The 12,115-nt window shown below is 41.8% G+C and overlaps 2 protein-coding genes across 2 annotated transcripts in view; one reads left to right on the top strand and one right to left on the bottom strand.

The window, feature by feature from the left end:
- The window catches only part of gng12a (guanine nucleotide binding protein (G protein), gamma 12a), a 28,286-nt gene extending 23,803 nt beyond the window's left edge, over window positions 1-4,483 (top strand). The window contains exon 3 of the mRNA XM_069139554.1: window positions 800-4,483. Within this exon, the coding sequence (XP_068995655.1) occupies window positions 800-925 (126 nt within the window). The 3' untranslated portion in view covers window positions 926-4,483. The remainder of the gene's footprint in view (window positions 1-799) is intronic.
- Window positions 4,484-8,135: 3,652 nt separating this feature from the next.
- gadd45aa (growth arrest and DNA-damage-inducible, alpha, a) lies at window positions 8,136-10,651 on the bottom strand. Its single transcript, XM_069139581.1, has 4 exons — window positions 10,460-10,651; window positions 9,740-9,841; window positions 9,349-9,598; window positions 8,136-9,039 (listed from the first exon to the last, which is right to left on the bottom strand). The coding sequence occupies exons 1-4, from the start codon at window positions 10,507-10,509 to the stop codon at window positions 8,926-8,928; spliced, it is 516 nt and encodes a 171-aa protein (XP_068995682.1). The 5' UTR covers window positions 10,510-10,651; the 3' UTR covers window positions 8,136-8,925.
- Window positions 10,652-12,115: the final 1,464 nt, after the last annotated feature.

Genomic DNA, 12,115 nt, shown 5'->3' with positions numbered 1-12,115 from the left:
TTTTGTACATTATAAATATATCAAGTTGTTTTAAATTTGTTATGTGAAATGCCACAGTTTATGCAAGTCAAATATACATTTTCAGAAAGATAATAGTAAATGCTTTTGCAGAATAACATCACTGAGAAATTACAGGGAATTCATTAAAAGAAGGAAGAGTGTGTGAAGAGTGTGTGATCACTTGAGATCCCCTCTGAAAAGTTGTTTCTTCTTTAAAAGTAAAGTTGTTGTTTTTTTGTATTTAGAGCGCAGGTTTTCAAACCCACCAACACAATCAACGATAGCAAAGCCACAATTTGCATCATAATTTGTCATCCTTTTTAGAGTCTTAAAAACCCTACAGACATGATTCACACATTTTTTTAGATTCAATGTGACTTGCATTATTATATATTATTATTTCTGACCATTATTGCAAGTAAATGTTTATAAATCAGCTTAGAAATCATAGAAAAAAATACTCTCCTCATAACTCCAGAACTTGCCTAAAAACCATCACGTTATAGGATTTTCTGCAGCATTAAAGTAACCAGTGGTAGTTGTTGGTACATGAATGGATAAATAAAACTAATTAGTCTCACTTTAAGTGTAGCAATTGTCTGGATTTGATCTGACAGGGTGTGAATCCCATGTGAACGTGAAACCCAGTGTGAATCTGCGTTGCAGAATATAAATCTGTCATGTCAAATAAATACAGATTGCGTTAATCACTGGATTGACTGATTGTGCGCGTGTTGCTCTGAGAAAGCAACGTACGGCCATAAATCCCAACTCATCCTAATGTCTTTGTTTCCTGTAGATATCCAAGGCCTCCGCAGACCTTATGAACTACTGCAATGAACACGCCAGAAACGACCCTCTCCTTATGGGCATCCCTGCTTCAGACAATCCCTTCAAGGACAAAAAGCCCTGCACTATATTGTAGTGGACGCCACTTAGCCATGATGTTTATTTTTTGCTTATTAATGTTGCTGGATTCTTTTTGTTGGGAGGAGTGAGGGGTGGACTGTGATGGCATCGTCACCATGTGTTCACCTGCTCCGTTAACAATTCTACTATGATTTTCTTCAAAAACAGCCATTTGTATTGAGCAAAGAAATGTCGTGTGGGTTGCCTCTTTAGCCTTTATTATTCACTGCAACTATTGACCTTTGCATTGCCACTGTTCAGTTTGAGCTCTGACCACTAACAAAACTTCGGCTGCATGAGTTGTGAGAACATCGGGTACATAATGTTGGTTAAATATCGACAGCAGATGTTATTATTATTTTTTTTTGTATTATTATTTTCGAACAGCTATGGCGATCCTCAGTTGTAGGTTCGGTCCTTCATCTGCATCTCCGGTAGGCAGTGACTGTTATTTGTCTCTCTGGTTTGCCTTAAATGGATTCATACAGCCAAAGTTTCCCTCCCGTCCTTTTAAAAGTATATCAGTTTAGGGTTAAGCATCAGACACCAATCCCACCACTATTTTACTTCTGTGCAGTTTCGATCACTTAATTCAGCGGTCAGAGTTTACACTGAGCTTCCGCTCGAATGCTACCATGATGTATTGTTGTAACGTCTGGTGTTAAATTGAACTATAGGGACTGCAAGTATTTAGTCTAGTATCACACCTGTCAGTCCACTGGGGGATATCGCGTCAGTGTCACATTTTTGCCGCAAACCACGATCTTTTCGTAACGCTAACTTTCTAGTTTTGGCGCCCAAACTAAACTAAATTGCAGCAGCGTCGAATTTAACGCAAATCGTGATCTTTTCCTAAACCTAAGGTTTAGCCTACTTTTCTCACCGAGGTGAGGCGAACCGGGACGCTGATACTGTATCCTCTAGCGGACTGATGGGTGTATTGCACGCTTCGGCTCGATGCAGTGTTGAAGGTATTCGACAGCCCATCACAGCTGCAGCAGCTCTGACTGGTCCATGACAATCTGAATCCTGTGTTCCCTGTCTAGTATTTGCAGTATGATTACCAAGTAAAGTAGAGTGTTGCCTTTAACTGATTTAATGAACCGTCGTGTTGCGATAAATCCCATAAAACGGCTTTTAATCGAAGATCATCTTTGCTCAGATTTCCAAGCTTTTGGAAGCGTGCCGGCCGTAAATGTAAAGAGAAGTGTTCGAAGCTGATATGAAAATGCTTTGTCACGTTTGTCAGATTTTTTTTAGTTACTGTTTCAGTAGACATTTGGCGCTGGGCAACACTGTGTAATGAAAACCTTGGGACCAAGCCCAAACCAATGATACTGAATTTCAAAACATCTAAATATTGTCTGTAACAGAGCACTTTTAGCCATTCCTTATGAAAACTCTCTGTGGTACGTTATTGTATTTTTTTTAAATTTTATTTCGGAGGCTGACCACAAAACACGTCGGCACGTGTTAACGCAACACTGTGAGCCGCGCCTACTCGCATCACAACAAGTGTCTTAGTCAAGTGGACGTGCACATCATTGATGATAAAAACCACTTTCCTGACACTGCTCTTTTTTTTTTTTTCTTTAAACTATAACATTTGTGTTGGTGTGGGGCTTCAGTCTAACATGTCCTGCATGTTGTGATTCGCTGGGGGAAAATATCTGCTATGGTAAATTTAACAAAAACAAAAACCCCACAAAACAAAAACAGAATAGATAGCATGAATCGATATTTTCTTCACTCTAAAGCCTTACTTCTGTTTGCCTTGTATCATGAAGAACACTCTTAAAAGATGTTTCTATTAAATGTTTTTATATGTGGGATGAAAGTGATTTGTAACAATATTGTGCCATCTGTTTTGTCTACATGTCACTTGTTTCACTCACTTGGTGCTCCACTTTTCAGCAGTTCTGGTCTTGTTGCCTTCTCCAAAGGGTAAGTTCAGGTCTTCAAATCAGCGAGATCTAGTGTTAATTATCCAACCGTGTTTTTTACGATTGTCTCTAGCAGTCGGTTCTTCTTACTTGCAATAAGTCAATCCTGTATGCCGAGTCATCATTTCTGCCCATTCGCGGCAACTGCGTAACAGCCTCATTGTACCGCTGATGGATTAATTTAACTGCATTTTGATAAATGTCTTTATTAATATACCAACCTTTGTATGAAGACTTAACTCAAATTAATAAAGTGACGCATTCCTACAGTACAATGTTGTGCTAATATCTCAATAAACATGTGTTGTGCTGCACGGGTGGAAGACTTGGAGGACCGCTGTCTTGCTGCATCCTGAGATTTATACAAGAGAGTTCCAAATGACATGCATTACAATCACATATAGTGCTTTTACACGTTGGTACTCTTACTTGTGTCGAGTGAATTTTGACAGGGCACGCTGATCCGCACTTATCCGATAATAACTAACATTTGATTGCATCAACTGCCAATATATACCCGCCGCTTTCATTGTTTTACCCAGAAAATGTCTCCGTTCAACACGCTCAACAAACACACTGATGGTTTCTATTCAGCAGCAGCATGGTGGCACTTAGTGAAAAACAAACACTTGTGTGGTGTTCAGCAGCAGCTGCAGCTTCCTCAGACGCTGCAGTTTGAAAACAGTTTAGGTCGGTGGGGCCTCCCTTTCCGTTACGAAGCCACCGTTTAGGTCGAAAAGTTATTCCGTCGTTTCGCACTCGCTTCGCGGACCGTTTTTTTGGGTACGCTGCACGTTTCCATACCTGACAGCGTGAATGCACTTATGCACTCAAAATAGTGAGTGTTCCTGCACGACTACACCGTTTGGAAAGCAGCACTGGTTTTTGGTCTCTCACGCCCACAGTGTATCTGAGGCCATTTCCTCTAATTAGTCCTTTATTTATATCTCGCTCGGGAGAGGAGAGACCTCGGGCCTCTCACCAGGGCTGTCAAGACAGCAGAGAACACAAGAGCTAAAATTAGCAAGTACCAAACCCTGATTTCAGCTCTTGGAGAGTAGAGTAACTATTTTTGAAAAACCTTCTGCTTGGCCCGAGAGTCTGTTTTCGTTCTCTGTCGGTGGCCTCTCGGGTCTCTGCGACCTTGTCTCTGGCCAGCTGGTGGACACGCAGCTTGTTCGGTTTTCTGCTGCACACAATGGGAGGATCACGCAGGAATACTGTAGCATGTTGTCAGCTATTGTAAAACTGCAGAAATACTGGAGTGGATGTGACAGTTCTCACACATGAGGCAGTGTAGTGATGAAATAACAATGTCACCTATTATTTATTGTTGTAAAAACTACACCAAAAAAAAAAAAAGACCAAACTTTCCTCTAGTTGTTTTCTCACGGATTGTTCTCGTCCCTGGAGGATCAAATGTCAGTGCAGGAAAAACCAGGTGCATCGACATTGTGCTGACTGAAGAAAGCCTACATTAATGATCAAAAAATGCACACTTTAGGCTGCCGTAAAAGTGGATAGCACGGAGCGCTCAGTAATGATGTTGCTGTACAAATATGACACAGACTGCCTGGATATTCTCTGTAAGCGTGAATGCACACCCTCCGCAGTAATCCCGGTTTGTCATTGTGCAGCAGCGGGAGAATCGGAGGGGGGGGGGGGGGGGGGGGGGGGGGGGGGCGTACGGCCAGCAGGCTGGCAGGCCGCCTCACTGACCATGTGCCCCTCTGTGAAAATGTGTCCTGGCAGTTACAGTGTCAGTGTGTTGGAATGTGCTGATGTGGGGGAGAGGAAGGGGAGGGCGGAGGGCGGAGGGCGGAGGGCCTGGGCTGACGGAGGGGACTGCAGTGGCACCTCTGTTCATCTGCTCGACCCAGCTGCATGTTTATCTCGGTGTTGCCAACTATCTTTCACTTTCCCAGTGTCTGACTAATGTTAAGGATTTAAAACTACTCACTCTATGTCACGTATCACTAGTGTTGGAAAGTAACAAAGTACATTTACCCAAATACCTTTACTCGATTATTATTTATGTCATCTGTACAAATGGAGGCAAATCTAGTACTTTTGATCCAAAGTATTTATTTGACAGCTTTAGTTCCTTTGATTTCACAAGTTGACAATATGATTAGATTATAAAACATGATGCACTATAGATGAAAGGCTCTGCAGCATGCCCACATACCCACAAAAGTGTTTTCAGTCATGCAGATCAGACATATTCAGGCCGGAGTTGCGTAAAGCTCTGCTGGGACGTGCATGAGGTCACCATGTAATAATAAGATTGATAAAGTTCTGCAATAACATACCCACTTTTGAGATTTTAGGAGCTCCACAATGTCACACTTGGAAAGGGTCTATTCTGCATAATATATCATTTTTAACTTGGTTATTTACAGAGTATTTTCAGAGTGTGGTGTTTCTACTCGAGTAAATTGTACTTCTTCCACCAGTCACCATAACTTTACGGGAAATTCCACCCTAAAATAGAGTGTGGATTCGATTTCGTCAATAATGTCGAGCTCAGGTTTGATTTGTGAATTCAATGAATGAATATTTCGATATTACTGGGACTGATTTGCATCTGGCTGTCATGAAATTAACCAGAATCACGTGGAATATTTCAGAGTGAGCCCACAGTGTGTCATCATCTATCTTGAGTCTTGATCTTTTAATTTTTTTTAAGTTAAGGAGACATTTATCTCATTTTAAACCAGAATCATTAGACAAAGACTCACACTGCGTTTGCAGTTTATTTGGAACAGCCACAGCTAAAACTAATGCAGTCTCATACAACATCCTTGCAATAAATACAAAGTCTAGTTTGTGTTCAGACAGTGTTGATTCATCTGTCATTTGGAGTTTGTACTTGGTGGTGCTGTTGAATTGTTACTCACTCACTGATATAAATAGGTTGGGCATAATGTAGTGAACACCTCTCAGTATGAAGCAGTCTAAAAACTAATAATGGTCATAAAGTAGAATAAATACCTGTCTGAAACAAACTTTGTTTGTATATAATATATATAGATATATACTGTATGTACTGTGCATTTTATATTTTATATTTTTACTGCTATTTTATTGCTTTTCTATTGTTCTATTATTATCTTATTGCTTCCTGTATGCTGCTGTAGCGAAAAAAAAAATTCCCCTCGGGGATTAATAAAGTAACTACCTAACCTAACCTAAACTCAAACTACATTGATTTTACTTGGTGTACCTAATAAAATGGTCACCGACGGCACATTCTATGGCTGAGTTCACCTCTATTTTGCAATAGTATTTTCTTAAGATGTTTACCTTCTCCATCCCAATCTGAGCAGCACACTGATTTCTGTATGTATGTATAACACAGTGGTGAATACATTACATGACTCAGGTTATACAATGTGTTGCACCATATATAACAATTCAAAGTGCAGCGTGACTTATCATGAGATCATGAAATTCTTGTTCTGTTATGGAAACACACACATATGTAATAATGCTGCACCTGAACTTTTACCTACACTATAACACAGCGAGCAGGTATTCATGACCACATGCAAACCAAACCTCAGCCTTGTTTGCACCAACTTCGTTGGGAGGTAAAAGTGGCTGCGCTGGTCCAATCTTAAAGTAATCTTTTCCCTTCTATCACATCAGTGCCCCATCAGTCAGCGTCACACCCAGCAGTCACACGGTGGACAACCTTTCACACAGTGGCAGCTGAAACCAACGAGGTCCCGAGGAGCTTTTCTCTGCCAGGGGAGCATTTGCATTCAGATACCACTTATGAGCTGCATTCAGATCATTTTCACATCATGCAGGAATGTATCAGGTGTCATTTGAGCTGCTGGACAGTGTGAATGTAATTCTACCTCATTGCTAGTCTGTGTTATGATGACCATGCAATATACCTGATAAACCTGGTGGTGTTTAATATACTATATTGGCTATGGCAGGGATATAAAAAGTTACACAAGTGTATTTAGTTTGCTTTTATTGTTAATAATGTCTGCAGTGGGCACTTCTGGGTAATGTAGTGAGAAGAGAGACCAACCTACTCAAGTGTAAGAATGAATCTTTATCAGGTCCTGGGTGGCTGCTCTGTTGCCAGTTCTCCACTGTGACCATCCATCCATCCATGTAGTTATCTATCCATCCATCCATCCATCCATGTAGTATCTTGTTCAGGATTTTGAGTTTCTATTTCAGCTTACCACCAGACGAATCCTGAGCTCCAGGTGAAAACCCAACTGGAACAACATACATATACATAGATGCACTGTGATCAGTGACACAGAATACCAACACAGTTATTCAAGTAAACTACATCAAATGACCACAGGCGCAGTATAAATAAATAGTGCAACATAGTTTAATCAGTTTACTTCTAATGTTATCTGCCTGATTTTTTGTTTTTTTATAAAGGATCCAGCTTGAGATTATTTTATATTAAATACTGGCACATGATCGCTCTCATGCAATCTCAGCTGAACTGGATTGTGCAACTCCAGGACAGCCTTCAGCACTCTCCCTTCACGTGATCGTGACTCTGCACTTTCAGAGGGGATTGCCTGCCTTACATCAACCCAGTGACATCACCGTCATTCAACTCCACAGAAATCACCTGCTTGCGTGTGCGTGCGACTGAGTTAGGAAAGGACGAGCGGGAGGGAGAGGCGGGGGAAGCTCGTAACGTCTTACACAACGGGTTGCGTGCCAAAACCCTCCTTCTCAAAAGTCTTCTGAGTATTTCCAGTCATGTGCTCTCCGGTATGCTTCACTGCATTTTCTGGTCCTATAAGGACAGAAAGCCCAGAGAGCAACACAAAGAGCAGGAAAACACCTGATTGTAACCTCTCAATGACGAACCCACTGTCATGTTGAACACTTGAGCGTATTGCAAGTAATCTGTCCGTATTCACTGCGATGGTGCAGCCTGCCTGCACGCAGTCGTGTGCTTTTTTTAAAAAAAAATTTAAGGAATCTGAGCTGATGAAAAATTCAAACTAAAACAGCAACAAATCACAGAGAATCGGTGAAAAGGGAACCTGCTTGGATGAATGAACATGGTCCTGCTGACTGAGGCAGAAGCCTGTGCAGAGGATTATTGTTCTCTTCGGCTCAGAGATGCTCTGAGGCCACAGAGGCCAGCGTGACCCCTGTGATCCGCACGTGACTCCGCTTTTACAACTGCAGCCGCTGAAGGTCGGAAATCAGCTCAAAATTTCCAGAAATGAAAAAGAAAAAAAAGAAAAGTAAACGCACGTAGTTCTGTTCCAAAAAAACAAAAAAAAACTTTTTATTGACAGCAATACATATATGTAGTTTGTATTCAGATGTTGCAAATATTTCAGGTAAAAAAACAAAACATAAATACACTTAAATATAATTAGAAATAACTTAAATTGTAACAAAAGAACTATTTCACTTGTGGCAAAAAAAAAAAAAAAAAACCAGCTGGTATAAGAAACACTAAATACACAGAATGTCTTCACTGGATGTGTAGCCCTTCCCTTTTTAAATTATGACAATAGCAACGTCAACATTAACAATTTGAATCAAATAAGTGAAATTGCAATAGGTCCAGTGTTTCAACAAGTGCTTTGTTTCTGCAGAGAGGTCGAGGCCTTGGTCCACTCAACAGCTCCATGTTCTGGTTTCTCCCCACTTTTCTGACTGGTCACAGAGGCTTTACCAAACAATACATGATATAATCCTTCTGTACAGTGTCCAGCTCCACATAGAAAAAGCACACACGCCTTTTTTTTTTTTTTTTTTATATATAATTTCCACCTCATCACGATACAAGAGCCTCGCCATCTCATCTCGGTTGCAAAGGCTGACAGACGCAACTCCAAACAGTCCGCTCCAAAGTGGAAATCCAACCCTCTGCTTTTTTCTTTTAAATACATCCCATGCAGGGTTTTTTTTTGTCCCCCTCCAAATTGTGTCTTTTCCCCCATCAGCAGTGCTTTGGAATTTGATCTCTGGGTGGTAATAGGTGTTCATCAGGGTTCACACCACTCTTCCTGTGCAGATACAATTCCTTTCTGGACAGGTTCGTCTTGCAGCTAAAAGTTCATCTTTCGGGCAGGTTGATGATGGGTACCCACTGGTCCATACAGCGGCTCTCTCTGCAGAATCGGTTCAGTTTGCTCAAAGCGGGGTCCTTCCACGATGTGGAGTGAGGGCTCTGAAAATAGGAAGAGAGAAAGAGAGAGAGAATAAATCATCTGGAACCACGGATGTGTGTTTACACGGTTTACACATCCAAGTTTGTTTTTTAGTAATCTGTGCAAAGACTTGACTGAAATTCTTCAGAAGTCAGATGAGGGAGGAGTCATTTGCATGTTTCCCAAATGCACCAGAACAAGTACGGGCAAGTTCCCCTCTGAGTTTCACTCACGTGTGCTTCAAAATTTCCATTAAAAAAAAAAAAAAAAAAAAAATCACAACATCACCAGATCCACGTAGTCACCACGAAATCAGAAACAAGACTTACGGTGACAAGGACACAGTGCAGGTCCATAGGTTCTCCTCCGCTCTGTTTCCCACCTCCTCCTCCTCCACCTCCTCCTCCTCCTCCTCCACCCAGGATTTCTGCCAGGCGTCGGGTGTTGTTGACTCTCAGGATGTTGATATCATTCTCGCAGCAGAAAGCCTGAATGAGGGTGAAGTGGATCTGCAGGGCGACGTCTTTGACGTCTTCGTCATCGGTAGCCAGGATGCACAAAACCACATTGTCGGGATCTCTGGAGAGAGAGAGAGAGAGAGGGGGGGGGGGAGGACAAAAACAAACAACCGGTCTGTTAAAGACGACGTTTTAAGACGTGTTATTATTTACTGCAGCGAGACCATCTCCAACCAACGAGCAGACACATCCTGGTACTCACACGTTGAGGGACTTGGCCGCCTCGTAGACGCCGACCGTGATGCAGCCCTGTGGCAGCGCGGAGGTCAGGACTTCTTCCAAAGCTTTCGCCACCGTATCCATTCTGCAACACACACGCAGATCTTCACGTTAACACCATTGCAACTGCAGCGGAAACACTTCAGTTAGTTAGTTAGTTAGTTAGTTAGTTAGTTAGTTAGTAGGACTCCCGGCTAGCTAACCATCGTGTCGGGCACAACTGACAAGATGTGCGCGAGCTCGTTTTTTTTTCTACATTAAAAAAACAACAAACTACGTGTAGAAAACGTTCCTCTTAAAATCGCGTTGACCTCCTCCCCTCTGTGGGAGATTAAATGTTTAATATCTAAGCCTGTCATAATGAAGTTTCGTGAGTTGTATTCACCTGAAAGCAGCGCTGTTAGCTAAAGTAGTGATGGGGGGGGGAGGACGGGGGGACGGGGGGACGACGACAGTGTCTCGCGACCATTGTCCGCAGAAAGAGCAGTTAGATCAAACGTGAACATCTGCAGACAGCTGGAGACCCACGGAGAGACGACTTACACCGGAATAACTCGTGAAACCACCGAGATCGGGGGTTAAAAAAAGCCAACATGAACGCAGCTGCAGACGCGCTTATAACAACACGAGCGTCCGATTACGCCGCACTAAAAACAACAACAACAACAACGTGTTCATGAGCCATATGATTATTATTTTTTACCTTTCTTGAGAATAATCCCCATTTAGTTCCTCAAATGTCATGTTGTACATAAAAATCCAAATCCCACTCAAGAGCAACGAGTAAAAAAAAAAGTAGTGGGAGAGTTGTCCTGGTATCTTCTCGAAGTGACTCTCTCTCTTTATTTTGTTATCTTTAGTCCACCGTGCTGCAACTGAGAGATAAATCTGGCAACTTCACATTAAAACAGTCCGCTGATCGTGATGCCGGTCGGTCGGTCGGGGAGGGAGGGGGGACATTTGCATAGCTGCGATCATTGGCGGTATGCTAATCATCCCGGGCCGGTCCGAGGACAGGATTGGAGGGACACGGACCCGCAGGCGTGTCTGTCTCCAGGACGGGTTACTACCGTAATTTGCGGAGCTGTCTTGCAAAAAAAAAAAAAAAAGGGACACAAAAAAATAAAGATGCGTTCAGGAACCAACTCGCTTCTACCCTTGATAATAAAATAATAGTAAAATAAAAAAAGACCCGTGCACGGCTGTAAAGTCAGGTGAACATCTAATGACCACAAACCCGGCTGAACACATTCGAGTGCAGTACGTTTGCATGATGTCACTCAAAGTACGTGTTTAATTGAGTAATAAATGAGTATTTGGTTTCTGAACTCACCCTCGCTGCCGGACAGGACAGTCGTCGGGCCAACTGCATGGCAACGGGACGCTTCCTGGGAGAGCTGCGCTCTGATTGGTCCGCCGTGTAGCGTGCGAAAAAAAAAAACACCGAAACCGCGCGCGAGATCCAGTGGACTGGCGCGAGGAGGAGGACGGGGACAAACTCGGGCAAACTACTGACGGACACACCTGCGTTAGAAACCAGGTGGCTGTCATAGCAACGATGCTTCCACTAAAAACACCTTTCTTTAGTGCTGTCTTTAATTCAAATTTGAAATTAAATACTGAGCTGCAGTTGATGTAACTGACTTTTTTTGCTCACTGGAGAAATGCACGTTAGGAGGAGGAAAGAAGAGATGCATAGAAATAGACATAAATTAAAAAAAATCATGTTTATACCAACATGAGCAGCAACTACAAAGATCATCTCACTCAGAGGGACCAAGCATGTAGGCTTACTTTTTCTTTAATACTTTAACTTCATTTTGCTGCTCATACTTAAGTACTTTTAAATAAGTAGTTTTTTTTTTTTAATGCAGGTAATTGATCTGTAATGGAGTATTTTTTTACATTAGTATCGGTACTTTTACTTGTGTAAAGTATCTAAATACTTTTTTCGCTCTCAAAATGTACAAGTACTTATTTGTCTTGTTTGCATCAATACAGCTAGTTTTTCCACATACATATTAACGTCTTGAATAGTTTTAAGTCATTTTACGTTTTGGTTTTGCAGATTTAAAGTAGTTTGAAATAATCATGGTTTACATGCACATGAATCTTTCAGCCTTTGAGTTGCATCTTGGCTTTAAGGTTAAACAGATGTTTACATGGAACTTAAGATAACTGGCTATTTGTATTCCTGATCATCTGTGTGCACTTGTGTTTTGATTATTCAGCACCCCAGCCACTCGTTTCTGCACAAATAGAGGATTATCAGAAACCTGGATAAGATGTTTGCATACCACAAATTCCCATTACTCCAGTGTACTCCAACTAACATACTCAGGGTTCTCCAGGACAGGAT

This window comes from Embiotoca jacksoni, unplaced genomic scaffold, assembly GCF_022577435.1.
Source record: "Embiotoca jacksoni isolate LCO1_2020_lvr unplaced genomic scaffold, fEmbJac1.0.p SCAF_83, whole genome shotgun sequence".
Classification (NCBI taxonomy): Eukaryota; Metazoa; Chordata; class Actinopteri; family Embiotocidae; genus Embiotoca; species Embiotoca jacksoni.
Note: the sequence above shows the minus strand (reverse complement) of the source record. Positions and strands in the feature narration are given on the sequence as shown.